This window comes from Cucurbita moschata, unplaced genomic scaffold, assembly GCF_002738365.1.
Source record: "Cucurbita moschata cultivar Rifu unplaced genomic scaffold, Cmos_1.0 Cmo_Scf00027, whole genome shotgun sequence".
NCBI lineage: Eukaryota > Viridiplantae > Streptophyta > Magnoliopsida > Cucurbitales > Cucurbitaceae > Cucurbita > Cucurbita moschata.
Genome location: NW_019268543.1, coordinates 2,205,876 through 2,232,451, shown reverse-complemented (window position 1 = coordinate 2,232,451; position 26,576 = coordinate 2,205,876). Strand labels below are relative to the sequence as shown.

At 37.0% G+C, this 26,576-nt stretch overlaps 6 protein-coding genes across 14 annotated transcripts; 2 read left to right on the top strand and 4 right to left on the bottom strand.

The window, feature by feature from the left end:
• Positions 1 to 2,303: 2,303 nt before the first annotated feature.
• LOC111462518 (peptidyl-prolyl cis-trans isomerase E) lies at positions 2,304 to 4,325 on the bottom strand. The gene is made up of 2 exons (XM_023106110.1): positions 3,954 to 4,325; positions 2,304 to 2,805 (listed from the first exon to the last, which is right to left on the bottom strand). The coding sequence occupies exons 1-2, from the start codon at positions 4,252 to 4,254 to the stop codon at positions 2,591 to 2,593; spliced, it is 516 nt and encodes a 171-aa protein (XP_022961878.1). The 5' UTR covers positions 4,255 to 4,325; the 3' UTR covers positions 2,304 to 2,590.
• Positions 4,326 to 5,071: 746 nt separating this feature from the next.
• Positions 5,072 to 7,022, bottom strand: LOC111462520 (cytochrome b5). The gene is made up of 3 exons (XM_023106111.1): positions 6,865 to 7,022; positions 5,675 to 5,741; positions 5,072 to 5,599 (listed from the first exon to the last, which is right to left on the bottom strand). The coding sequence occupies exons 1-3, from the start codon at positions 6,949 to 6,951 to the stop codon at positions 5,358 to 5,360; spliced, it is 396 nt and encodes a 131-aa protein (XP_022961879.1). The 5' UTR covers positions 6,952 to 7,022; the 3' UTR covers positions 5,072 to 5,357.
• Positions 7,023 to 8,663: 1,641 nt separating this feature from the next.
• Positions 8,664 to 11,425, top strand: LOC111462517 (alpha-1,4-glucan-protein synthase [UDP-forming] 2-like). Its single transcript, XM_023106109.1, has 4 exons — positions 8,664 to 9,074; positions 10,346 to 10,596; positions 10,698 to 10,866; positions 10,946 to 11,425. Exons 1-4 carry the CDS (start codon positions 8,751 to 8,753, stop codon positions 11,261 to 11,263), a joined length of 1,062 nt encoding a protein of 353 aa, XP_022961877.1. The 5' UTR covers positions 8,664 to 8,750; the 3' UTR covers positions 11,264 to 11,425.
• Positions 11,426 to 12,138: 713 nt separating this feature from the next.
• LOC111462521 (protein SPIRAL1-like 2) lies at positions 12,139 to 14,334 on the top strand. Its single transcript, XM_023106112.1, has 3 exons — positions 12,139 to 12,269; positions 13,186 to 13,497; positions 13,971 to 14,334. The coding sequence occupies exons 2-3, from the start codon at positions 13,228 to 13,230 to the stop codon at positions 14,052 to 14,054; spliced, it is 354 nt and encodes a 117-aa protein (XP_022961880.1). The 5' UTR covers positions 12,139 to 12,269; positions 13,186 to 13,227; the 3' UTR covers positions 14,055 to 14,334.
• Positions 14,335 to 15,068: 734 nt separating this feature from the next.
• Positions 15,069 to 18,316, bottom strand: LOC111462630 (14-3-3-like protein GF14 iota). The gene is made up of 7 exons (XM_023106290.1): positions 17,995 to 18,316; positions 17,213 to 17,519; positions 16,688 to 16,775; positions 16,458 to 16,567; positions 16,214 to 16,362; positions 15,486 to 15,532; positions 15,069 to 15,405 (listed from the first exon to the last, which is right to left on the bottom strand). Exons 1-7 carry the CDS (start codon positions 18,068 to 18,070, stop codon positions 15,385 to 15,387), a joined length of 798 nt encoding a protein of 265 aa, XP_022962058.1. The 5' UTR covers positions 18,071 to 18,316; the 3' UTR covers positions 15,069 to 15,384.
• An 890-nt stretch (positions 18,317 to 19,206) lies between these two features.
• On the bottom strand, positions 19,207 to 26,160 carry LOC111462628 (protein root UVB sensitive 3). 9 transcript variants are annotated; one of them, XM_023106281.1, is made up of 17 exons: positions 26,023 to 26,160; positions 25,745 to 25,927; positions 25,595 to 25,652; positions 25,431 to 25,490; positions 25,068 to 25,106; positions 24,919 to 24,981; positions 24,738 to 24,794; positions 24,203 to 24,266; positions 23,781 to 23,864; positions 23,073 to 23,155; positions 22,859 to 22,988; positions 22,471 to 22,563; positions 22,099 to 22,237; positions 21,558 to 21,598; positions 21,287 to 21,471; positions 20,099 to 20,237; positions 19,207 to 19,402 (listed from the first exon to the last, which is right to left on the bottom strand). In XM_023106281.1, the coding sequence occupies exons 2-16, from the start codon at positions 25,858 to 25,860 to the stop codon at positions 20,139 to 20,141; spliced, it is 1,311 nt and encodes a 436-aa protein (XP_022962049.1). In that variant the 5' UTR covers positions 25,861 to 25,927; positions 26,023 to 26,160; the 3' UTR covers positions 19,207 to 19,402; positions 20,099 to 20,138. The 9 variants fall into 9 exon arrangements, 8 of the variants coding, with proteins under 8 accessions (XP_022962049.1, XP_022962050.1, XP_022962052.1 ...); XM_023106282.1 differs by having other exon boundaries at positions 19,207 to 19,394; XM_023106284.1 differs by having other exon boundaries at positions 19,207 to 19,379.
• Between the last annotated feature and the right edge of the window lie 416 nt (positions 26,161 to 26,576).

Below are 26,576 nucleotides of genomic sequence, written 5' to 3'. Positions count from 1 at the left end.
CCCCCCCCCCCCCCCCCCAGAAAACTCGGTGCGGCGATTAGGTATCCTTAGACGAAAGAGTGGTTTTTCAGGATTGATCGTCGTGTGTGGCCACCTCCCACCTATCCTACACATTCAATCAAGGTTGTCACTACGAAGCAATAGTTAAGGTGCACGGGGTCTTTCCGTCTAGCCATTGGTACTCCGCATCTTCACGGAGAATTCAATTTCACCGAGACCATGTCGGAGACAGCGGATCAGATATAATGACAGAATAATTAATTGATTTGACACAAAAAAAAAGCACGACATACTCTTTTTTTTTAAACTACGAAACCGCTCTCGTTCCTATCTTAAAAGATTGCAAATCTTAATAATCAAATTAATCCAATTTGAAAAGTGAAACAAAGATTATAACTTTTTTTAATAATTATTAATTAGGGTTTCAATTAGGAGCAAGAATCATATCTTGGGAAGAACTAAACCATGTTAATTGCTGCCGGCGGCTCATTTTATTTATAAATAAAAAGACAAATATATATTAAATGGTGTTTTTTTTTGGGTTTATTGGGCATCGAATATTCCAAACTATTTAATAATTATCGTAAATTAAATTGGTTGGTTATTGTTTAATTAGCTTTTGATGATTCTTTGTCTGAATTCGGAAATGAAAGATTTGGAATTAAAGAAAATAACATTACTACTTAAGTTTATAATGCTTTGAGACATAATCTGATTTTATTCTTTGCTTCTACAAACATTTTTCTTTTCTCTCTCATAATAGTTGTGTGGTTTTGTTCTACGGTCGTGGTACTAAAAGTGAGATTATTCGTCGTAAATATTATTGTGAGATTTTTTTGCAATGTCGGCACACTTGTCTTGTTCGGTAGTGTACTCTTGCTCGTGTGTCGGAGGTTGGATTTTGCACCTGCTATTTGGTACGGTATTTGTAAATTGTATGATATGGGCATGAGAGAGTCAATGCCTTGATGAGAACTTGGATGGATGGATGTTCGGGATGTTTTGATATTATGAATGACATGTGGGTTTGTTCTCAATGACAGGACTGAGTAAGGTATGATGGCTGACGACAATATGACAAGATGAGATGTGACGCATTGGAGACCTTTACCCTGAGTAGAGGTAAGGTCGAGTCGAATGACTTGGCTTAGTGTAGAGGCAAATTGGTTGTGTCGGAGATGATTGACATGCATGCGCAGGCAGCGTGTGGCCACGAGCGATGTTTGGCTGGTGAAGACAAACTTTGCCTAAGGTCTTACGAAGCCACAAAGTCGGACGAAAAATGAATATGGGGCTTGAGTTTTTCTTAAGGCTGGTCATGAGCATGTCAAAATCACGACACTGCACAGTTGAAAAAGTATAACCATGACAGTTGGTATCAGAGTCACAATTTGTGTGTCTAAGTCGGACAAGATAGAAAAACTGAGGGTTGTATGAAGATTTTGCAAGTGTGTCATGAATGCGGCAGGATAGTTGCGAGTCAGATCCAAATTTGGAATCAAATGGGTATTCGACGGACTATGCACAAGGTTGTATGTACGCTTGCCAAAATGACGTCTACCCGAAAAGGATTGAAAATGTCTCAACATGTACTATACGCGGAGGCATGGTGTTCACCACTCCCGAGTCTTGTGGCCTAAGTAAGCTACCTTGTGACACATGCGTGCGTCACAATGTGGGCAAGCCTCACGAGACGAGCGGTCTCGGGTGTCTTCCTTAAAAGGTTCTTTCAATGTCAGTATAGTATTCGAGCCCATGTATGGAGGTTGGATTATGCACCCATTATCAGGAACGTATGTCATAAATGGTTTGGCATGAACACGAGAGAGTCCATCGCTTGAGTGAACCTGGATGGATGGATGTTCAGGATGTCTCAATGAGATGGTTGACACATTCCCAACGGATGTGTCCGCACAAGCCTAGATAGGCGATGTGTCTCGAGACATGAGATGACACTACGATGCATGGATCGTGTTGTTGGAAACCGAGATGACAATGAGATGTGACGTTGTGTCTCAACGATTGAACATGCACGCTCAAACGACATGTGTGGCCGAATAAGCTTAGATTTCGCACAAGCAATGTTTGGAAGACAAAGACAAACCTCGCCGACAATCCGACGAAGTCACAAAGCTCAGCGAAAAATGAATATGAGACTTGAATTCCTCTTAAGGTTGGTCGTGAGTGTGTCAAGATCATGACATCACATGGTTGAAGATGTATTACGTTTATCTTCCATATCTCCAATCTTGAACGAAAGAAGAGTCTTCTCAAGGATCAACCCTAAAAAAAAACCAATTGGGGAACTAAAACAACAATGCTGTCGCATTAAAAACTCCTGATTTCTAGATCTTCTTTCCATAAAATTACAAGTTTTCATCAAAGGTAAGCGTTGTTCAGCTTTTCAAACTAAGCTTTGTGAATAGAATTAACTACAGAAACAAAACAATGCGTAAGCTTAACATGCATATCAGCATTGTGAATAGCAATAGCAAGCTCAGCGAACGGCAGGTTTTCCATGTTCTGCCTCTCTATCTCTCTCTTTCACTTGCATTGAAGCAAGTTCAAATCTCACTAAACTTCGTCTCTTTTAACTGTTCTGTCTTAATGCCTCGGCTTCAGCCTTAGCCATGGGATCGTCCTTCGTGTCTACCTCGTCTTCTTTTTCCCCTTCCCGCTCTTGAGCTACTTTCTTCCTGTGCAGCTCCTCAGCAGCCTGCATAGTTGCTCGATTCTCCGCCTGAATCCGCTGCATTTCCTCCTCTTGTTGCTGCCTTTCAAACCACGTATCCGCATCGGCCCAAACTATAATTTAAAGGAAGGCGTTTGTTTAGTAACAATTAGGACAAGAAGAGGGGGAAAATCACTCATTCAGACCCATTTGCAAGATCACTATAGCAATGCAACACATTTCAATCATACAAAAACGTCCAGTGAAATGGAAAGGGAATGATGAAAGACAAAGTATACAACTATCCATGGGAACTGAACGAGGCTGCTAACTTCAAGTTAGTAGGCCTCTACACCAGTCAATAACACACAAGTGCCAAGATACGTTCTAAAATCGAAGGAGTTGAGGCAATCAGACAGTGCCAGCCACTCGGTAGTAGACGTGCAGTAAAGCTTTAATCACTCAATTCTAAGCTCACAAAAGATGCAGAACAAGTAGTGATGATACAGGAGCCCACAAGAACATTGAGGGGAAATAGAAATCAAAGAACAGTCAAGGAGATGGAACATATTTTTGTTTTATACGACACGCTGCGAGAATTTGAACCTCAAACTTCATAGATGCTTTAACTACTAAGCTAGGTTCATATTGGCAGGAATGGAGGAAACTATCAGCATGCTAATGCCATAGATTGCAATACTTGTAATTAGCAACCAGGGCAGGAGATTTAGATACACAAACATAATCTAAATAAATCCTAAAATGACCGAGTCCAAATCTTAAAACAATTTCCAAAACTTGTCCTAAGGATTAAACTTCGGCACCAGAAAATGATAAGCTGTTTAAATCTAATTTTGGTCCAGAACTTCCACATGAACCAAATTTTAGTTTACTTTTTAAATTGTTAGCTTTGGTTCCTTCACAGAATTTTGCATATAAATCAGTTTCAGATACATATATTTGATTTGAAATCAAATTAGAAATCGGCTAGACTGAAATTTTTTATTGCACTAACAAAACATTTGAAATTGTAAGAATGAAATTGAAGATTTAGAATATAACCAACGAACCACTATTGTATGCAATGCAACCAAATAGATTGCATAAATTCTATTTCTATTTTCAAGGACTCCTATCATAGCATGAAATTAGAGCAAAACAGGTAATGGAGCACAGCCAAGAAGTTATCAATCAACAATGAGATGTAACACAAGCGGAATTTCACAAATGCAGAGAAACAATAGATGAAAATAATTAGGGTTTAAGGAAAAGGGGAACTTACTAGGTTGGGCAGCCCATCCTTGTTCACCACCCTTGATACGCTCGGGGAGGGCATAGTTGACAGTGAGGACACGGCCGTAGAGCTCAGCACCGTCCATATTATCCATGGCGGCGGATGCGTCTTCCTTCTCCAAGAAAGTGACGAAGCCGAAGGAACGGTGCTTCTGAGTGGCTTGATCCAATGGAGTTTTTACATCTTTGATGTCGCCGAAGGGAATGAAGGCTGCGTGTAGAATAGACTCGTTCACCTCCTCCGCCAAACCACCAACGTACAGAGTATTTTTCTGAACAGCCTGCGCCATTAGAGGCGTTTATGCTCTTTTCTTCAGGATTCTTCTGCTTCGTCGTCGCCTATTTCTTCTGTACTTCATCGCTTTTTGTTCTTGTTTTTGGGCCTATTGGGTTTGTTGCGTTTCTTGGGCCGTATGAGACAGTATGGGTCTAATATTGAGTTTTTGGGCCTATTGGGTTTGTTGCGTTCTTGGGCCGTATGAGACAGTATGGGCCTAATGTGGGTTTTTGGGCCTATTGGGTTTGTTGCGTTCTTGGGCCGTATGAGACAGTATGGGCCTAATATTGGGTTTGTTGCGTTCTGACGCTGAATCGGCTCCTATGTCCCTAGCTATGCCTTGCTTGGTCCTCGGACACGGTGGAGGTTTCGTTTCAATCCTTGACCATTAAAAACAATCATGTGGAAGTAACTTAATTAAACAAATTGATGTAACATTCTTTAATGCGTTCAGTTCTATTCTCTCGTGGAATGAGAAATGTTTCTCGTTAGATTAGAGAGATTCATTGTTGTTGTCTAAGACTAACTTTACTCATTCATTGTAAACTCGTCATTTTCGTCATTCCTATCGCCCAAATCCATAAAAAATCGAACGCCCATGTTACAAAATGAACAAAAATGTTCATGTCAAGACGAGTAAATGAAGAGGGTCAATTCTTATTGTAGATCTGGAACATTGGAAAGAAGATTGTTCCTCATTCCCTTCCACCTCGACGACAACTATATGCAACTAGGCAACCGAGCAACATCGCCAACTCTCTAGGTATAGGCAGTGGTGGCAGTAACACATAGTAGCAGAAGAGACATGATGACGACGACAACAACAAAGCTGTCAAAAGACGAAACTGTTAAACGGTTTGAAAAAGTTTACCTGATAACACAACCTCGAGATGTCATCGCCCTATTGGGCTGAAAGAAGCTACATGGTCACGTCCAATGAAACAATGGAAATAAATACACAAATCCACTAGCTAACAAGAAAAAATCTCTCTTCTCGAACAAATAACCTACAAATCATTGTATGAAGATTATGAAACAAATAAGGTTTTCTAAGAAGCAAAAATGTGATCAACTCCCTCAACTCAACAAGCCAGCAGCCTTCAAATGGCATTGCAATCACTTTTTGAGCAAGTATAACCAGCCAAGTACTACAGAAATACCAAGTACTGCAATAGGAATCCCCCAGTATTGCTTTGTCAAGGTCTGAACCCGAGCTGCATAACCATCTGGTTCTTTTGCTTCGAGTTCTGGGATCGCTGAGGAAGAAGGATCAAGCTCGCCGATATAGAACTTCTCCATCAGCTCTCGAGCATCTTTGCTATGACCAGCATCTTCAAAATCATCTGTGGCATCTCTGCCTTTGATGGGACAAAAAAGTGCAGTGTTCAGATTTGTGAGAGAAGAATCCATTACAAAGTACAAGCATACCATACCAGTTGCAGCCACAATAACATCATCTCCACCAGGATGCTCATCCAAATATGACGTCAAATCATACACCTATGAACGATAACATGTCATTTTGAAGTAATGTCAGAACGCATCCTCTCAAACAAAATATGGTAAAAGATGACACATTTTTACTGGTCAGAGGAGGTGGAAATGTTGTAGAATGGTGTCAATGGAGAATGTGTGGACAGAAAATTGATCGTGGACCGAAGTAAAAACGAAAGTATCAATATTTTGGCAAAGATGGTGAGCGAGGAAATGGAGGGCCGATGTTTCAAACACGCAACTAAAACGTCAATTGCCTCTCAAGAATTTTGAATCAACAATTTGTCAGAATTGACACATCCAATCCAATAAAGTATCATATTCAAACAGTAACATACGTTCTAAGAGGATATTGAAACTTTGAGTCGTATTTGAATTCAGTATTGGAATCCCTTACTTTTGTATTGTTAATTCTAAGAATTTGACATGACGATGAACTAGAAATCAAAATAAATCTATTGGTTCAAGAGTGAACCATGTTGGTGAGTTTCCATCCACCATTCTTTTACCTTCTACTTTAATCCGGTTATCTCCACTCTGCCTCCAAGAGTGGGAACAAAACAAAGTTAGATAGTAGAAGAAGAAACTTCAGGTGGATAGGAGAAATTAAGGCCAAGAGATTTCATCAGATCTCAACTCCTAAAATGGTTTATAAATTCATGCCTATATTAAGCAGACAGTTACTTCTAAACAGAACTTCATTTAAACTTAAAGAGTCTCGATCCTCATCAATTACAACTATGAACACTGTATAATGGAAGATCAGAAATCAAAAAATCTGAACATGATAAGATTGTTTACTTCATTTCTCACCATCACAGTGACAAAGTTCAGCTAATTCCAGTAAAACTATAGCATCAACTTCCCATCCACCAGCCAAAAAGACGACAATCAACCACAAAAATTGAATTCAGTCCACAACTCGAGAGCGCCTTAAACAAATTCCGACCATAATTTAGAACGCATCTCGTGGAATAACAAATCGAAAAAAAAAAAAAACTCAGAAAAAAATTCCATGAGAATCGTATGGCGAAGCACATACATGAAGAGAATACTGTAAGGCCGACGAACGGAACAAAAATTTGTGAAAGAAAATTAAGTAAGGCCATGAATACTATCAGGGACGTACCTTGCCATCGATAATGATCCAACAGTCGTCGTTGGAACTGTGCTGTGAGACTTCTTCTATGGAATAGAGGGCCGAAATGCTCGGCATCGATCCCTTTTGACAATTGTCGACTAATCGCCGCTGCGGGTGGTTCGGCTTCGGAGGGATGCTTTTCACAACGACTCGCTCCCGAAATATCAAGCTTTTTGGTGGGCTTTAGGGCCTTATCCATTCCTTCGCTGGCCCATAATGGTAGCCTCATTGGGCCGAATCTGGAGGCTGGCCCATAATGGTAGCCCCATTGGGCCGAATCTGGAGTCTGGCCCAATTTAAACTTTCCTAATGGGTAAAATTTCCCTTTTTTTTCTGAAAATATTATATTCCTCAAACTTTTAATAAATATTAATATTTAAAAAAATAAAAATTCATCATTGAATTTTTTTTAAAAAAATTCAATAATACAATTAATTACGCAAAGTTCACGGGTATTTTATAAAATTATCTAAAATAATAGATATTTTTGCTGTATTTTTTTATGTTGGAATTTAAAATTTAGGAGGTCAACATGAACATAATTCAACGATAATTAACATGTACTCTTTTTTTCGGGATCTGAAGTGCAAATAAATTAACCATGTCTCAATAAACTTTTTATATGAGCGGTTCATTTTAAAAATTATATAATTTAAAAAAAAACATAAAAGATTAAAAAGTCACAATATAATTAATATTACCTTAAATTACACCTCTTTTAAACTTTAAAAAAAATTAAAGAAGTTAAATGATTAAATTTATAATTACAATCAATAAAAACAAATGTGAAATATAATTAAATGAATAAAGAAAAGGGCGGAGGGGCACATGGGTAATTATGGGATTGGGGAAGGGCATTTTTGGAAAAGAATAAAGAAAAACGTAAAAGGTGGAAGGAAAGTTGGCGCCTCGAAGGGCACATGGGTAATTAGCTGTTTCTTTTTTCTTTTTTTAATTTTTTTAAAATTATTTATTATGGCAGTTTTAAATGTCTGCGAATAGTCAACATAGTTGACTTCCACACACCCATTTCTTTACGTCATTTCCATTATAAATTTTATTATTGTTATTTTCTCCATTTTGGTCTTTGAATTTGCACGTTTCTTCGTATTTAAATTAATAATAAATATTTTAATTCCTTTCGATTATATTAGGTAGCTATCCTGTTTTCGTCAACTATATAAGACCCTAATACCAACTACGATATATATATTTATATATAAAAAAAATAATCAAATCCTTTTTAATATATCATTAAATTGATAATTAATATATTAACCAATTAAGTCGTGTCCAACCTTCACGATATAAAAATTTAAATAGTCAATTTTTAGAAGTTTCAGACTAAAACTGTATTCGTTAAAGCAAAGCTCAAACAGATAAATTTAATGTTTATTTTTTTCAGTACAATCGTGGCAGAAGTGAGACATTGAAATATTGATATTTAAAAATAATAATTAATATTTTATTTACGAATTATAGGTTAGGGCAGGTTTATAACATTCCATGGGAGCATTAAATCCATTTTTGAACAAATTTCTATTTAAAAATGCATTTTTGAACAAATTTCTATTTAAATGGAAATAACGTAACTCCACTCTTATGTCCCAAATTAATTTTATTTGGTTTAATTACTTTAATTGAAAATAAATAAATAAATAAATAATTTAATAAATTAATAAATTTGACAAATCCAGATCCGGAAGTCCAATTGACCAAATCACCCATGAAGAATCTCAGATTTACTCCGAACAAATTCCCATTTTTTCTGTATATATATATATAATCGTCGTCTCCAGTATCTTCGCTCCAAGTCTAACCCGAGTCCTTCTTTCTCTGATTGAAGCTTCTGCAACTCTGTCAATTGGTTAACAATGGCGGAAGCTTCGGTCAAACCCACTCCTCTTCTGAAAGATGAACTCGATATCGTCATCCCTACGATTCGAAACCTGGATTTCTTGGAGATGTGGAGGCCATTTTTTGAGCAATACCATTTGATCATTGTTCAAGATGGTGACCCATCGAAGACGATTAAGGTTCCTGAAGGATTCGATTATGAACTCTATAATCGGAATGATATCAATCGGATTCTTGGTCCGAAGGCGTCTTGCATTTCCTTTAAGGATTCTGCTTGCCGATGCTTCGGCTATATGGTTTCCAAGAAGAAGTATATCTTCACAATTGATGATGATTGCTTTGTAAGATCTACTTGATTTTGCTTGTTCGCTTTCGTTTTTGAGTTTTGGTTTGCTTGATTTCTTCGATTACGTGTTCTCTGTGTTGATCGGATGCTCAGTGTTTTGTAGATCTGCTTGTTTGTTCGTTTTTTTGGGCTGAAATTGTTTTTTAGCTTGTTTTTTTTTCTTCTTCTGATTGATTTTGTTGTTCTGAGTTCTTAATCTGGTTGCTGTTTGAAATGGATCAATGCTGGTTTTTCTTTTCGTTCTTCTTAAAGATTATGCTATTTGCTTTCTAGATAGAACACCTTAACGATTGATGGCTTCTGTGGTTAATTCCATCCTCTGTCTTGCAAGTTATGAATAGTTATTGGATTTATATATGCTAGCGGAGGAACAGATCTTGTGGAAATGCTTGTTTGTTTGAAACAGTTCTTTTGTTATATAGATAATTGTAGCTTTCTTTGAATGAATCCCAGACGGCTATCACATATGATGGTGTTACTGATGAAATGTAGTTGAGAACTGTGAGATCTCACATCAGTTGGAGTGGAGAACGAAGCATTCTTTATTAAGGGTGTTGAAACCTCTCCATAGTAGAAGTGTTTTAAAACCGTGAGGCTGACAGCGATACAAGCCAAAGTGGACTACTAGCGGTGGGTATATCTGCTAGGGTGGGTTTGGGCTGTTACAAATGGTATCAGAGTTAGATATCGAGTGGTGTGCCAGCGAGGACGTTGGGCCCTAAGGGGGTGGATTGTGAGATCCCACATTGGTTGGAGAAGGGAAAGAAGCACTCTTATAAGGGTGTGGAAACCTCTCCATAGCAGATGTGTTTTAAAACCGTGAGGTTGACGGCAATACGTAATAGGCCAAAGTAGACAATATCTGTTAGCGGTGAACATGGACCATTATAAATGGTATGAGAGCTAGACACCGAGCAGTGTGCTGGCAAGGACGCTGGCCCCAAGGAGGGTGGATTGTGAGATCCCACATCGATTGGAGAAGGGAATGAAGCACTTCTTATTAAAAGTGTGGAAACCTCTCCCTAGTAGACACGTTTTAAAACCGTGAGAATGACGGCGATGCGTAACGAACTAAAGCGGACAATATCTGCTAACAGTGGACTTGAGCTTGGGCTTGAGCGGTAAGAAGAACCTTGTTACCGACTGAGAAAATGGGAAAGAAGCGATTTGTTTGCATCTTTACAAACATATTCTGCTTACTGTCTTGATCTAAAGGGTTAAAGTATGATCAAGATTTGATGGTTTCTTGTAAATCTGCCATTGCAGGTTGCGAAGGACCCCTCGAACAAAGATATCAACGCACTCGAGCAGCACATAAAGAACCTTCTATCACCAGCCACTCCACATTTCTTCAATACTCTGTATGATCCGTACAGAGAAGGTGCAGACTTTGTCCGTGGATACCCTTTCAGTCTCCGCGAGGGTGTCTCGACCGCGGTTTCTCATGGACTTTGGCTTAACATTCCTGACTATGATGCTCCTACCCAGCTCGTTAAGCCTCGTGAAAGGAACTCTAGGTGTGTGTGGATTGCTATCGTGTCTCGATTAGTTTACTCGAACATAGAGAAGTTCCATAGTCATTAGCTTTGTTGAGATGTTCTTTGTATATCTTGTTTAGGTATGTAGATGCAGTGTTGACAATTCCCAAGGGAACCTTGTTTCCCATGTGTGGAATGAATCTCGCATTCAACCGTGAATTGATCGGACCAGCTATGTATTTCGGACTCATGGGTGATGGGCAGCCGATTGGACGTTACGACGATATGTGGGCCGGGTGGTGTGTGAAGGTATAGCCAAAACGTGATCCTTTTCTGTGATCTTTAGCCAAATGCAGAGCTAAAGTATTGGTTGATGAACTTGTTGCAGGTGATTTGTGACCATTTGGGGTGGGGAGTGAAGACAGGGCTGCCTTACATATGGCACAGCAAAGCCAGCAACCCATTTGTGAACCTCAAAAAGGAGTACAAAGGGATCTTCTGGCAAGAAGACCTGATCCCGTTCTTCCAGTCGGTCGTTCTCCCGAAAGATTGCACGACGGTTCAGAAATGCTACGTCGAGTTGTCGAAGCTAGTGAAGGAGAAACTCGGCCCCATCGATCCTTACTTCGTTAAGCTCTCGGAATCAATGGTCACTTGGATTGAAGCCTGGGACGAGCTCAACCCTGGTGGCCCTGCTCAGAAGTAGGCTTTGTAAGGAACCAGGGAAACACATTTGGGATGCAGTTGTTTTGATGAGTCTTTTGCTAATTATTTTCCCTTTCAGTATAATTTCAAGCTTAGAAGATTGTTTGCTGTTATATTCCAAACTATTTTGATTTAAATGTTTCAAAATTACTTTTAAAAGATTCACGTTGTCTTCATTATAGGTGGTCGAAAGACCCGATGAATTAAATGAGGTCAAACCTAGCCAACCCATGACCCATTGGACCAATCCATGCATGGCTCGAACGAGCCGTTTAGCAAGGTTGTGAATAGCTAGTTTAAGAGTTCGTAATTTTGGTGGTCGAAGTTGAGATGGGTTAAAACCCTAGTGTTAAAGCTCTTATAATCAACTAGAACGATTAATTATAGTGAAAAATGTGTTGAGGTCATCATTAGTAGGTTTTTACATAATATGAACGAGTCTCGAGTTTCGGGACATTTGAGGTCTCCCAAAGCTAAGTCTTGGGTTCGTTAAGACCGTGATTAAGTAGTCACTTCAATCATGGTCCGACCTAAGGACACTAGAGATACGACATGTTTTTTTGTTACAAAAAAAACATTTTATATAAAAGCAAACTTGATTCTAACTTGAGTGTCAGAAGGTGCTTGTTAACTTTATTTGCATGACATTGATACTATTTTTTTCAATAATACTAATTTATAGAAAATTATTTTCAGCTAAATATTATATTTAGTTTATTTATCTTTATTAAATAAAGTAATGAACGTTTTCTCTGACCTCATTTTGCTAATGATAATTTTAAAATAGTTAAAACTAAAAATAAAAAAATAAAAAATAAAATAAAAAGGAAAAATAGCGAGTATTTTTTATTTTAGTAATTTATTAATTTAAAAATTCTTCGTGTAATAAATAAATAATTTCACGAGTATCTTCCAGACTGCGTGCAAGGTACGAGTACACCAGCCCATTCATCTCTTCGTTCCCTCTGAACTCTGAAGTTCGCCTCAGATCCGATCGTCGCCGGAAGGTTTGCACTGAATTCAAAGCCTTCGTCTTAGATCTTCTCTTCTACCTTCAGATTCGTGCTTTCTCATCGCGCATTTCAGTTACCGAATTCATGCTTTTCGTTGTCATTGAACCAAGGATTTTATCTCAATGCGTGATTGTTTTGGCGTGCTTATGCTTGATTACTTAGCGATGTATGATTTTTTTTTTATTGAGTTTCTCTTGCATTCCTTGTCTAGATCTGGTTGGTTCTCTGGATTTAGAACTGTTCTCTTTGCTTTTAATTTGAGATCGAGGTATTGTGGTGTTTGTCGGTCGGGAATTTCCCCTAGTTCTGTTCGCCTAACTCTCTACTTCTCGATTGCTGCAATTATCAGATCTTGGTTATGCATCATTACTAAACAGTTTGTCTGGCACGTTTGATTTTGTTAATTCATGAGCGTGCTTGTGTTGTTTCTTGATGTTTCCAAAGGTTATTACAGGATCTACGGAATATGTCTACATTTTAACTGTTTCTTACTTTTAGGCGAAATGTATCAGATTTTGAGTTGGGTTTTTAGGGTAGATGTCAGCTGGAATATTCCTCTTGCGTTCCTGTGCAAGTCTTCGTCAATTAATAGAATAATCACTGTAGTAGACTAACAAATGGTAGTCGTGTTTTGGAATTGGTGCTAGCTAATGGCTTCATGTCTTATGTTGCGCGTTTTAATGTTTTGGTTGCGTTAGTATCAACTCAACCTATTACACTGACTAGGATCAACATTTAATTTGGAGATCTATTGCTCTTAACCTTATCTCTCTAGAACACGATACTCAATAAGAATATATGCAATATATGGAGTTGTAAGCAGGCCTTTGAGATCCTTCTGCCATGGATTTTCGCCCATTTATGTTCTGACCTTTGTTATTATCCTTTTTCCATTTCTTCTGGTTGAAAGGCAAGCTTCTGAGTTGTGACATTTGAAAGAAATCGAAGAGCCATGGGCCGTGGAGTTAGCAGTGGTGGGGGGCAGAGCTCACTGGGGTACCTGTTTGGCAGTGGAGAAGCTCCCAATGCAGGTGCACCTAAAGGTGGCCAAGCACCACCTTCAAATGAAGGAAAGGCTGTATCCAAGCCAGCGGCCTCCAAACCAGCTGCTACTGCTTCACCACCTGCAGATGCTACCAAGCAGATTCCGGCTGGTATTCATAGTAGCTCCTCAAACAACTATTTGAGGGCTGACGGTCAGAACACTGGCAATTTCATAACGGTATGGCCAATTACGATTATTCAGCAATTTATCTAGCCTAATTTGACTGCTAGCATGTTTTTGATCATTTCCAGACTCCAGAGAAGTAATTTTGTTCCACTTTTACATGACTACATCAAATCCACCCCTGCCCCCTGCCCCCAAATAGCATCTATTTATCTTGTCTGTTTCAAATTTTCCACTTTCCTATCCCATCTTTGAATTGTTGAAGACATTGGCCCTCATAGCAGTGACTTATCTCTGTGACTTGTAATCGAAGATGTTCACATCTCTTTAACGTGTTTACATATATGAGGTCTTATAACTCCACCGAGGAATAATTATCCTAAAGCACCCGATTGACAGGCGCAAATGAGGGCTGTAACTAATCTTTTGCGAAAATGGCACCATGAGAGGAACCAAGCTTTGTTACCTTGATCTGGTATAACAAAAAGGGGATTATAGTGATTGATTAGATTTGCTTGTGGGTGCAGGATCGACCATCAACCAAGGTCCATGCCGCCCCGGGCGGTGGATCGTCTCTGGATTACCTGTTTGGTGGTGCTGGTGGAAAATGAAACCTGCAAAAATCAAAACTGAATAGAGCTATTTGAAGACTATCCATATTATGTGAATTTTTATATGATGTTGAAGGGGCAATGTTTTTTCCATCTGAAATGATACTATGGCAGGACGATATGCTTTACAATGTGTAGATGCTTGTGGTTTCTGCTGTGTTTGTGTTGGGGGTTTTATTCAATCAATTTTTATTTTGGATTCATGAAAAGCTGTTGTGAAGCTGTCTGTGTCTGTCAAGGATCTTTCTTACATGAAATGCATTACTTTCTCTTTCACTGTGCTCTATGGCTACTCATAAAATTCTTCAAACTTTTCTTAAATTAAAGAGCAGAAAAATGGGGAGTTTATTGCCTGCTTTATTCCCGCCTGTCATACGGGTGAGCCAGGTTCGATCCCCGGCAACAGTGCTTTACTTTTCGTTTCATTCACTGAAAATGGCTTTGCACACAAACATGTAGATAAGAGATTTTCCAATGAAATTTTGATTGATTCAATTATTTTTACGAGTATCTAGATTTTCCCTTCACAACAATGTTGTTGTAGTATAGTGGTGAGTATTCCCGCGTGTCATGTGGGTGACCCGGGTTCGATCCCCGACAATGGCGTTTTACTTTTCGTTTCATCCACTGAAAATGCTTTAGACACAAACATGTAGATCAGAGATTTTCCATTCAATTATTTTTACGAGTGATTTTTCCATCACAACAATGTCGTTGTAGTATAGTGGTGAGTATTCCTGCCTATCACCCGAGTGACCCAAGTTCGATCCCTGGCCACGGCGTTCTACTTTTCATTTCATCCACGAAGAATGCTTTCGTCACAAACATGTAGATAAGAGATTCCAAATACAATTTTGATTTGATTTCAATTATTTTTAAAACATTAAAGATGACAAATTGTTAGTAGCATATATAATAAATATGGGATTAGAAGTAAAATGAAGAAAAGAAATAATTTTGAGGATATATTGTATGGATACTATCATAAAAGTGTATTACAAACAATGAAAACAATAACAAGAATAATAATAATAATAGTAATAATAGATATGATGTTATGATTCAAAGCTACACTTAGTTATAGGAATGAGCAAAAACATGAAACGAGTGGAAAGAGATGAATTTAAAGTTGAAACAAAAGCTTGGCAAACAAAAAACTCCAGCTTTCCTTCTAGCTAGCTTTTAGTTGTTGGACCAAATGGTTCAAAACGCCGCAACTAAATTTTATTGTGCACTCCACAAATCCCACAACACTGTAGAAGGGCTATCTTTAGATTCTCTTAGGGCAACAAGTCCGGTCTCTAGATGAGCTGCGGAGGGGCTCGCTTTCTCATTTCGCTTGCTGGGCGGCCTACTCATCAATTACTTGCTTTAAACCTCTATTATCATGAATTTGAGATTGAAAGGGAAGAGGGCTTGAATTTGTCTTACCTCAGGCTCAACAGGTTTGGAGTCCTCAGCTTTGAAGTTTTCCTCACCTGATCAATCAGTCGGTTCATAAATCGGTAAATATGTGAGAACGAGAAGTACTACAAGTATATGTGAGAACGAGAAGTACTACAAGTATATGTGAGAACGAGAAGTACTACAAGTATATGTGAGAACGAGAAGTACTACAAGTATATGTGAGAACGAGAAGTACTACAAGTATATGCGAGAACGAGAAGTACTACAAGTATATGCGAGAACGAGAAGTACTACAAGTATATGCGAGAACGAGAAGTACTACAAGTATATGCGAGAACGAGAAGTAGAACAAGAAGTAGGAGTTCGGCGTTCTTAAATAACTATTTGATTTTTGAAACTATTTGATTTTTGAAAATTGAGTTTATAAATACTACTTCCGTCTATAAGTTGTTCTTTGTTTTGTATCCACTTTCTACAAATGTTTAACGTTTTTAAAAACTTGTTTGTGTTTTTGGAACTTGTCTAGAAATTTAAATACGGTTTAGAAAACCAAAATCAGGAGGAACCAAGCATAAAAACTGAAGTAAGAAAATTGAGAGGAACCTAACATAAATTTCGAAAAGATTAAACTAAAAATGAAATCGTTATCAAACAAGACAGGTCATTTAAGTGGTGATGGTAGATTCTGAGGTATATGATTATGTAAATGGACATGCAATAAGACGTTCTTGAGTATAAATTATGAGATATACCGCCATCTTCAGGCAAATCTGAGGTCCAGAGTGTGAGGTTGTCTCTCAACAGCTGCATGATCAGAGTGCTGTCCTTGTACGATTCCTCACTCAAGGTATCCAACTCTGCAATTGCCTCATCAAAAGCTTGTTTAGCCAAATGGCAAGCTCTGCAAAACAAAAAAAAAAGAAAGGCATTACATTACAAGGGTAAAGGTTTACTAACAATGGTGGTATGAGAATTGAAAACTAGGCTTAATAATACCTCTCAGGAGAATTCATAATCTCATAGTAGAAGACAGAAAAGTTGAGAGCAAGACCAAGACGGATTGGGTGGGTCGATGGGAGTTCGGTATTCGCAGTGCCTGAGGCAGCCTGTTACAAAAATGGGAACAGGACCTCAAATAATTGAAGAGTATTTAGCTAAAAGATATTAAACCATTGTTCTTATGTATTTCTAATGTGAAACTTGAATGATGTAAAGAAAATAAATGCCTCATATCCCTTCAACGACTGATCAGCAGCCTCTTTTCTATCTTGATCTGTCTTGAACTCAGCAAGATAACGATAGTAATCACCTTTCCTGAAATCATGGATGCCATGACAGTAACTACAGCATATACTCAAATTGGCTAAAGCACATTATGACCCAATTGTTCAAAACAGACATGCTAGAGAAAAATGATGAACAAGAAAACAACTAGATCAAGCCATATTCATTATCAACCAATCTATGGCCTATCTGATAGATTTTGAGAATGAATAGAACATATATCCCTAACATTGGGGCGTGTGAGTCTATGCGTGGTGTACCGGGTGGAATCAAAGGTCACCGATATTCAAAAACGAAACACAGAAAACAGAAGTTCATCAGTAAAAGATCTGCACCATTTGGATTAGAATTATAAGAACAAGCCTTTCTTTGTTTCTTCCCAGATTTCAAATATATAAATTACTTATCCAATGAAGAAAGGTACGCAGATCATCAAAATTGAGATTGGTTGTAACAAAACAACTCACATCTTGTAGTAGAAGACAGTGGCTTCTGCAGCAGACGAATGAGGGATTAGATGCTTGTCTATGATAGAGAGAATATCACCACAAATCTTTGAAAGTTCCTCCTCAACTTTCTGGCGGTAACTCTTTATCAATTTTACAATGTTCTCATTCCCCTTAGACTCCTCTTTCTGCTCAATTGAAGACATGATGCGCCAAGAGGCTCGTCGTGCACCTATCACATTTTTGTACCCCACAGAAAGAAGGTTCCTCTCCTCTACAGTTAGTTCGAGGTCAAGCTTTGCAATATTCTTCATATACTCAACCATTTCTGCATCATTGGATCGATCAAACTCCGTAAAGAAAAGCTTTCACCTCACAGACATGAAAACATCCTCCAATTATTCAAGAAAACAACGAGGCATTAAGCTAATATCAAGCATCTAACACAGCGATCGCGAAGGCTACAGTAAGATCCAATAATTGATAACTTCCATTTCTCAAACGCAAGCAAGAGGTAGAAATGAATCAGCATTTCAACTACAAATGCGACATGAAAAGCAACGGCAAAAGCCAAAAAGCCAAAAAGCCAAAAAAAAAAACTCGCCAGCAAAACAAAGAATCCAGAAAAGAAAATCAACAACCTCCCGTCGTCCACACTTGCCAACACAGATCATAATCCGGAACAAAACAACAGATCATTAACAATATCATCATAAAATCGCACCTCAATGGAAGGAAAATAACAATACAACAAAAATCAGAGAAAAAAGGAAGAAGAAGAAGCACAAAGTGATGGAGCGTACCGTCATAGCGCTCGGCCTGCTCGGCAAGCTTGGCCATGTAGACCTGAGTCTCTCTCTCCTTCTCGGCGGAAGACATGGTTTGAGAGAGCGGAAAAGAACGGAACAAAAAATGCGAAAAACAACAGAGAGAAGCAGAGACAAAGGGAAGAAGAAGAGAATAGAGAGAGGAAGAGAGGGAGGAGGGGAAGGGGAAGTTAAGGTGCGGGAGAAAATGGAGGTTCTGGCAATGGAGGACAGAGAAGGAAGAAGACTGAATCTGAACCGTTGGATCAGTTTGAGAGTTTTGGTTGTGGCTGTAGCAAAGGGAAAACCGCGAAGTTGGCGGTATGCCCTTTCAATTCCATTTTTTTTTTCAGTTATTATTATTATTTTTTTTTTAATTTCCAAATTTGTGGATCAAATTAACTTTTCTCCCCTCCTCTCTTTTCCTAATTTGAATTTTTTTTATTCTAATTTTAATTTCCTTTATTTATTTTATTTTTCATTTACCATAAATTATACAAAATACCCTACAAGAAATTGAATATATCCATATCTCTAAAATTCATTTTAACCCTTTTAGATTTGAAATTGTTTTAAAAAATATATAACATTTGTGAGTTTCTTCATTAAAATGATATATGAAATTTGTTTTGGAATTTAATATGTAAAATTGAGACATCGCATAATAATTGATGGGTTAAAAGTGGCCGATAACGATCAAAATAGTAAATGATGTCAAATTGTTTAATACTCTCTCACTAGAGAAAAAAGTTTAAGATAATTTAGAGTAAAGCACTTATATTTGTAAATGATCAAATATTAAATAACAAAAATGATCACCCGAGAATATACATTAATCTATTGAGCTATGCGTAGGTCGGCTAGATATTGAAATTGAGTTAATATCACAAAAAATGTAAATTTTAAAAAATTTTAAGTTTACCCTTTTATTATCTTAAATATTTTCAATTTTATCGAATACATTCAAACTAGGGTCAAAAAAGAAAATACTATGTCACATTGTTGACATGGGTTGTAATAAAGACCGAGAGGATCGTGGTTATAAATTAAGAGTAATATGAATTCCCAATAAAGTTTGAATTATTTAAAACTTAGGTTAAAAATGAACAATAACACAAATTATTATGATCCATAAAGATTTGATTTATGGCTAATATGAGTATAGTTCAACAATATCGGTCCGTTTCAAGCTGCAGACTCGAAAAGAAATGAGTAAAAATGGAAAAGATAGCCACTCTTGAATATAAAAATTGGTCATGGTTTTCTAATACTACAGGATTGAGCATAAATGTAAGCGTGATTTTCTGTAGGAATATTGATCAGCTCTTGAGACTGCCCCCAGCACTTTGAACGAGTTTATCTTCTTAGAGAGAGCTCCTAACCTGTTTTATATTTAACTGCAAGCTTAAATGCATAATTGCAAGAAGAATTAATGCATACTCATCAAAAGTTTGCAGCCAAGTTTTATAAAAAAGAAACAACCGGTGGCAGAATATCAGAAAGCATAATCAAATGAGTGTTGTTCATAAGGTTCACTATACACTATAAGGTCAGAATGAATCCAGTGGCAGAATATCATAATCAAATGAGTGTAGTTCATAGGGTTGATTAAAGACTATAAGGTCAAATGAATCCAGTGGCAGAATATCAGAAAGCATAATCAAATGAGTGCGGTTCATAAGGTTCATTATAAACTATAAGGTCAGAATGAATCCAGTGGCAAAATATCATAATCAAATTAGTGTTGTTCATAAGGTTGATTAAAAACTATAAGGTCAGAATGAATCCAGTGGCAGAATATCAGAAAGCATAATCAAATGAGTGCTGTTTATAAGGTTCATCATAAACTATAAAGTCAGAATGAATCCAGTGGCAGAATATCAGAAAGCATAATCATATGAGTGCGGTTTATATGGTTCATTAAAAGCTATAAGGTCACAAGCAGATTTGCATGGTGCTGTTTAAAAACTATCAAGGCCATAAACAGCATATTGACAATACTTTTCAGATTTGCACCATTCACAAGCAGGGAGTATCAACCAATATTGTGAATATGCCACAGAGTGTGGCTGAATTTGAAACAGTTTATATTAGTGGGTACCTCCTTGTGCTGCTCTTTTATGGTTAGTGACCACTGAGGTTTAGTCAATTTTCTCATCTCTGGGACTGCAGACCCAGTTGGCTCTCCAACAAACTGACGGAGAAAGTAGACGATCTGTCTTCCAACCCGATAGCTTCAGCTAAAAGGTAATTGAATGGTGTAAATGCAATGAAAATTATAAATATACCGAATGTAAAGTAATGAAAATATCATCACATGTGGCTGAGAATTGTACTCTATATGAAAGAATGTACAGAAGTCCAAGGCATATAGTTCCAACTCTATTCCAATTTACAGATAACTATAGCAAGCTTCAAAGAAAAGCATGATTTTTCCCATACGTAACGTGTTGGCAAGTAATATCTTCCTACGATGCAATTCATGCATCCATGTATCTGGAATTCTGAACGGGCAGACATTCTCTCTCTATCACTTTCTCTCTTTTTTAGGCTATGGCTATGGATGGTAGGATCAAATGTAGGTACCATTTGAGAATGGTTCTGCTCTAGATGGTTTTGCTTCCAGACTAGTGTCCTCTATATGTGAATAATGATTAAAAGGAGTGAGGATTGTTGGAAGAAGGGTCTCACATCAGCTAGATCATGAGTTTATAAGTGAGAAATACATCTCCATTGGTACGAGGCCTTTTGGAGAAGCCTAAAGCAAAGTCATGAGAGCTTATGTTTAAAGTGGACAATATCATATTATTGTGGAGGGTCGTGATTCCTAACAAAAGGATCAACTCCTTTTTCTCCATCCCTTCAGCCAAAGGCTCAAGGTTTAAATTTAAACAGGCTTTATGTATATACTCCGCTAATTGGGAGAACAGTTGAACAGTTGAACCACCGGGAAAAGGCAAATGTTGTGGGAGTAAAACAAAAAGCTGCCTACTGGGAGTTCGATGAAAGGACACCTTATAAATTATAGCGAGAAGAGACGAGATTAAGATTAGATTTGGACCGTTTGCTAAATTTCAACCGTTCTTTAATTAATTCTTGCAGTCTTGTTGAAGTGGTTTTTTGTGAGTTACTTTTGGGGAAGTTTTTCGTATCATTTTCTCAAAAAATTAATGAAAATTTATCATTTTTTATAACCAAAAAGAAAAGGCTAAGAAAAGAAGAACGGAAGAGAAAATTTGCAACTTAATGAAGTTCAGAAACATTAAAGAGAAAAAAAAAAAAAAAAAACCTTTTGAATAAAATCTTCATAATGTTTGTCCATCCACGACAGGCTTTCCAAATGCCTAGACGCCTGATCAGGAACATAAGCCGTAACAAGTGCATGAAAGAATGATTGGAAGATGTCATTAGCAGTTGCATCTTTTCGCACAATAACACAGATAATGGACTTCCTCTCCATTAGAAGGTACTTCACTGGAAAACGAATAACATATGATCAGATGGAGTTATAAAATACAGCTCAAACCTATCTTTCGGAAAATATTTAAAAGTACTCCAACCTTTGTTACTATTGGCACCTGCCAATTGCAACAGCTCCTTCCTATACCAAAATAATGTTATTAGCTATATATCAGTTTTATGAACTGTGGAAAGAAAAACTATGACAGATAACCAGACAAACTTCAGTCTTCCAATCGCATGTGTTCTTTAAATAAAAGTAAATTTCTTTACACTTGCAACGGACGTACTATATTGCCTAAATCCTAATGATAAACCATATTTGATTGATCTATTTAAGGAGTATCGTGTTGCTAGTTTATTTATTTATTTTTTAATGTAAACAATAGTACATATACAACCACTTCTATTTTCGCTTCCACATATGCCAGCATTTTAAAATCTTGGGAGTTCTTTCAATATTGAGTCTTGTAATTATTGCATCCAAAACTTGTCCATTTGAAACCCTTTTTTATAACACTTTGGCTTAACCTGCTTCTTTGTCATTTATTTGTCAAATGGATGTCTTCTTCTTATCTAAATAATAAGAAAAGAAAAAAAAAAAGATCAAGCAAGTCAAAAAGCTGGTATGTAAAAACTCACATTTCTGAGTGATGAAGTGAAGAGATCCTCTCTCCTAATCTTACACGTGTATGGATTAACTTAATACTCCTTAAACTCCATGAAGAAACCCATGTGGGTAAAACATGCTCCATCTTAGAAACCTGTTGAGGAGAGAGAACTGAATGCAGGTTCAGTCGCATGGTAACTTTTATTTAAACAAAGAGATTAGAGTGCAGCAATTTTTATTTATCGCAGAAAGAGGTAGATTTAAAAATAGTTTTGTCGCATAAATCACATATTAACGCGTGTGAGTGGAATTTACAGTGTACATACGTACAAATAGCCCTGAACCATCCAGGAAATGAATCATGATCAGTAACAACAGGAAAGAATAAAGACATCGGGCATCACCTTGGCCTGTCTGAATAAAATGCTGCAAAGCAATTGAACACCTCTGAGGGTTGAGTGAAGTCAAGGAAAGGCAGCAAACAGCCTTGTAATTTGCTGCACAAATTCACAAGCAGAATTTTACAAAATTGTGACAGACCTACCAAGGCATGTTTGAAATCTACCATGACTACATAAATATATATTTTTCCATCTTTTTTCTTTTTATGTAGACGAATAAACATTTTGAACCTAAAATACTATTAAGAAAATTTGATGAAGAAAAGTTAACAATGTGTTCATAAGAGATGATGGTCTAAAATTTGAACTCTTACCAATTCAGAAATTTAAAAACTAAATGTCACGTCAACATATACTATAAACCGAGGGTTTGTTCAAGCAAATAACTCACCGTACATATGGAACAACGTGAGAGATAGAAAAGAAAGCCAGATGGCCAGTGGGCATCCCATGGTAATACGAGCAAGAAGCATACCAATCGCCATGCCTACCATTGTTGCTACTGTTTCTTGACTTCCTTCCTATTGGTGCAAGAGTGACAATTGTCATTACAATATATCTGGATCAGAGATCATTCTTCACCTGGAAAGTGGCTTGCGCTATACCTTGGCAGATATATCAGCAGCATTATTCTGAAGGGCAAAATGTTGTGTTAAAGCAGCTCTAGTAGCTCCACTTGCCACACCGGCTGATTTGGATTGAAATCTATAGTTAGCATTAAGGATTACATCCAATTAATTAAGATATGAAGTCCAAACAGCATGCTTATTTTCTGTTGAATACACGAATTAGTATCATCCATAAGTCTACAGCACATGACCACCCTAACCACCAAAAATACCCTCCTTTCCTCTTGAGTTCCATTTTTCTAACGTTTTTTTTTTGGCTATATCTTTTAGGTACTAGTCCTTCAAACTGTATTGGATGTTTTTTAGCAACAATCGGGCATTTCTCGAATTGGCTTGGTCCCTTTTGAGTCAACATTTTGGTGTTTTGTTAGTTGAACTTTACATGATTTATTGATTGATTAAAGGGTAATTTTCTATTTTGGTTTTGAATGTGTACAAATTTAATACTTATCGAAGTTTATGGTGTACTCCAATGAAATTAAATGTTTAAAGTTTAAAGTTTAAATTCATCACTGAACTAAAGATGAAATGTGAGCTAAATATCAATTTGAAAATGTTTTTTTCACTGAACTAATATAACATCATTTATAACAACGTAGAAACATGATACCATTAGAAAAATCTCAACATTTACATGACAATACCATGTTTACATGAAAATTTCTAAAATCTGTAAGGACTTACTGAATGATCTTGACAGGCTCCCCAAGCAAACAATGAGCATAAATGCTGAAGGAAACAAGGGGGAAACAAGGTCCATCAACATACCTGTTCAGTACAAAGTCGTTGGTTATCTTAGGACATAAAATTCAAAATGCAACATGGAAAAGTGAAAATGCTCAGTGTAGTAACCTTTCCGAAAATTAGAGATCTATTTACTTTAACAATTCCATGGCTGTAGGTTAGTTTGCTTAGCTATGAACAACGGTTTAAGCAGATGATAATTTACATTACAATGGAAACTCTCCACGGAAAAGATATAAAGGAAAAATCAGAAGGAAATGGGTAAGTCTAATCCACTAGATACCCACATTTCTGCATGTACTTGTCCTAGAAAGAGAACTTATTGCAGGTTAAGTAAGGAATAAGGGGGAAAATACACATACCAAGATCATTCATGAAATCTGCAACCAAGCGCCACATTTTGGCATTGCTGTCCAGATTTGATCCCTGAAATGGACAATTGTTGTTGCTATATCATAACCAAGAAAGAAGATTCATAATAAAAACGGTGAACAGAATTCTAGACTAACTCTACAAGTCTTGAATTCTATAAATATTATAACAACAAAATATTGAATTTGATAGGAGAAGTATTTTTTTTTTTTTCTTTTTCGATAGGAAACACGTGTGTATTCATCAAAAGGAACAAAAGAGACAACCTAAGGGCAACGGGTAGAGATTACCCCTCCCCGAAAAAACTAGCAAAAGAAAACCTTCCAGTTGTTTATAACCATTTAAAGGCTGTGATTACAAAAGAATTTATCAGGAGAAGACTAAGTATAAAATTGTATCTGCTTCAATCAATCCTTAGCAGTCCCATCACCATTTCACGCTATTATGGAACAAATTTTCAAGAAAATTACTATGCAAGTAAATCAGATATAGATTTATTTATGATTACAGAAGAGAACAGCACACCTGGTAAAATGTGAATAAGATACCTCCAATCATTCCAGTTAAATCCCTCAAAAACCACTGGAAAAGTTGCAACAGAAAAGAAAGAGAAATTTATTAACTAACAGCACATTCATTACAGGTATCTATCTTCCAAGCCACAAAAACTTGAGATCAATTATCAAAAGTTCAGTTTTGAATTTACCTGAAATGTTGCACCAATGACAGTTGCTGATTGCTCTCCGACCCCAATGGCGCTCAGGAGAGCCTAGGAAAGATTTGGCGTAAATGCATATTAAATTTAGAAGAAACTGAACTGCACATGTTAATATATATATAATAAAATGGCCTTACTTGGGTAGAGAGCATGGTCCTAATGTATGTCGATAGACCCTGAAAGACAATGATAATCATAACTCTATAGCTCACTATTATCACTGGAAAATGTTACTACGAAAAACATAAGATTGCCAAATGATTTTTTTTAATCTATGAGTATCTTTGCCAATTTGCACACATCTCGACTAATCTCAAGGCTACTTGACCCTACAACATTTTGTCGTCAAGAAAACTCTTAAGATGTAAAATCCTAGAAAACTAACTACTGTTGCTAGAATTCATCCATTCCAAGCATTTTATTATTTACATCAGCTCATATTCATGGTGATTAAGATCGCCAAATGTAACAGGTGAGAAACAAGTAAATTAAACTTTTACCTGCAATGAGTCCCATATTTGAAAAGGAACATAATCGGGGGTCACACTACTAGGAAACCCCTGCAATTGAACGAACGATTGATAATAAGAAAGGGAAAAAAAAAAAAAAAAAAAAAAAATCAAGGACACTACATAGAGTCGAAGAAATCCAAACACAAGCTTGCCTCCGGTACAAACGCGTCAAAGAATCGTCTCCCCACGATTTTGAAACGAGAACCAGATCTATAGATTGAAAAAAGAAAGAGGAAATATCAATCGCAAATTTCCAAAAGTGGTGAGTGGAATCTGAGATGGGAAGGGAATCAGAACATTGCCTTTGGATGGACAGGGAAGGAGAAACAGTTATGGTGGCAGTCTTCCGAAGCTCCGATAATGAAGAACCATTCCATTCCTCCAAGAACACTTCTGATTGAGGATTTTTCCGATCCATGTGAGGTGATTCGAAGCTTGAAGGCCTTAGACTCTAATTCAAATAATTCAAATGAATTGCCCTGAAACTAAATAGCTACAGCTGATCGGAATTGCAGAAAATAAATTTTTCGAACCTCAGACCGAAAAGAGAAGCAGAATCCTCCAAACAATTAGAGCTCACCGGCAGGTTTCAACTACTGTAGATCAAAATTTCCATGGCCTTCGAATTTAGCGCTAAGCCTTCCGTCGATGGTGAGTTTCCTACTAAGATGAACGAACAGAATCAGTTGCCCCGTACAGACCAATGGGTTAATTTAACCTATTTTCTTTTTACAATAAAATTTATAAAAAAAAATTATCCAAAAATATTTAGACAATCTATTTATTTCAATGTTTCAAAATAATATATTATTCAAAACATTATCTTCCGATTTTTAATTGAATTTATATAATATTTCTGTTTCTTTAATAATTCAACATTTTATTGTTATAATTTCAATTCATATTCATTTATATTTAATTTTTTATATAAAAAAAATATTAGAAATATTAATTTCCATTTTGATTTGAATTAATTATCCTATTCTGAAAGGAGTAAGTTGTAACCCTCACATCGAGACAAGCAAGGTGGCGACGCTCAAGTAGCGCCTATTCAGCCACTTGAAGGCCATGATAGGGGAGTCATGATGGGACCGAAGAGAACGGTACATTATCTAACACACTAAAGAAATGTGC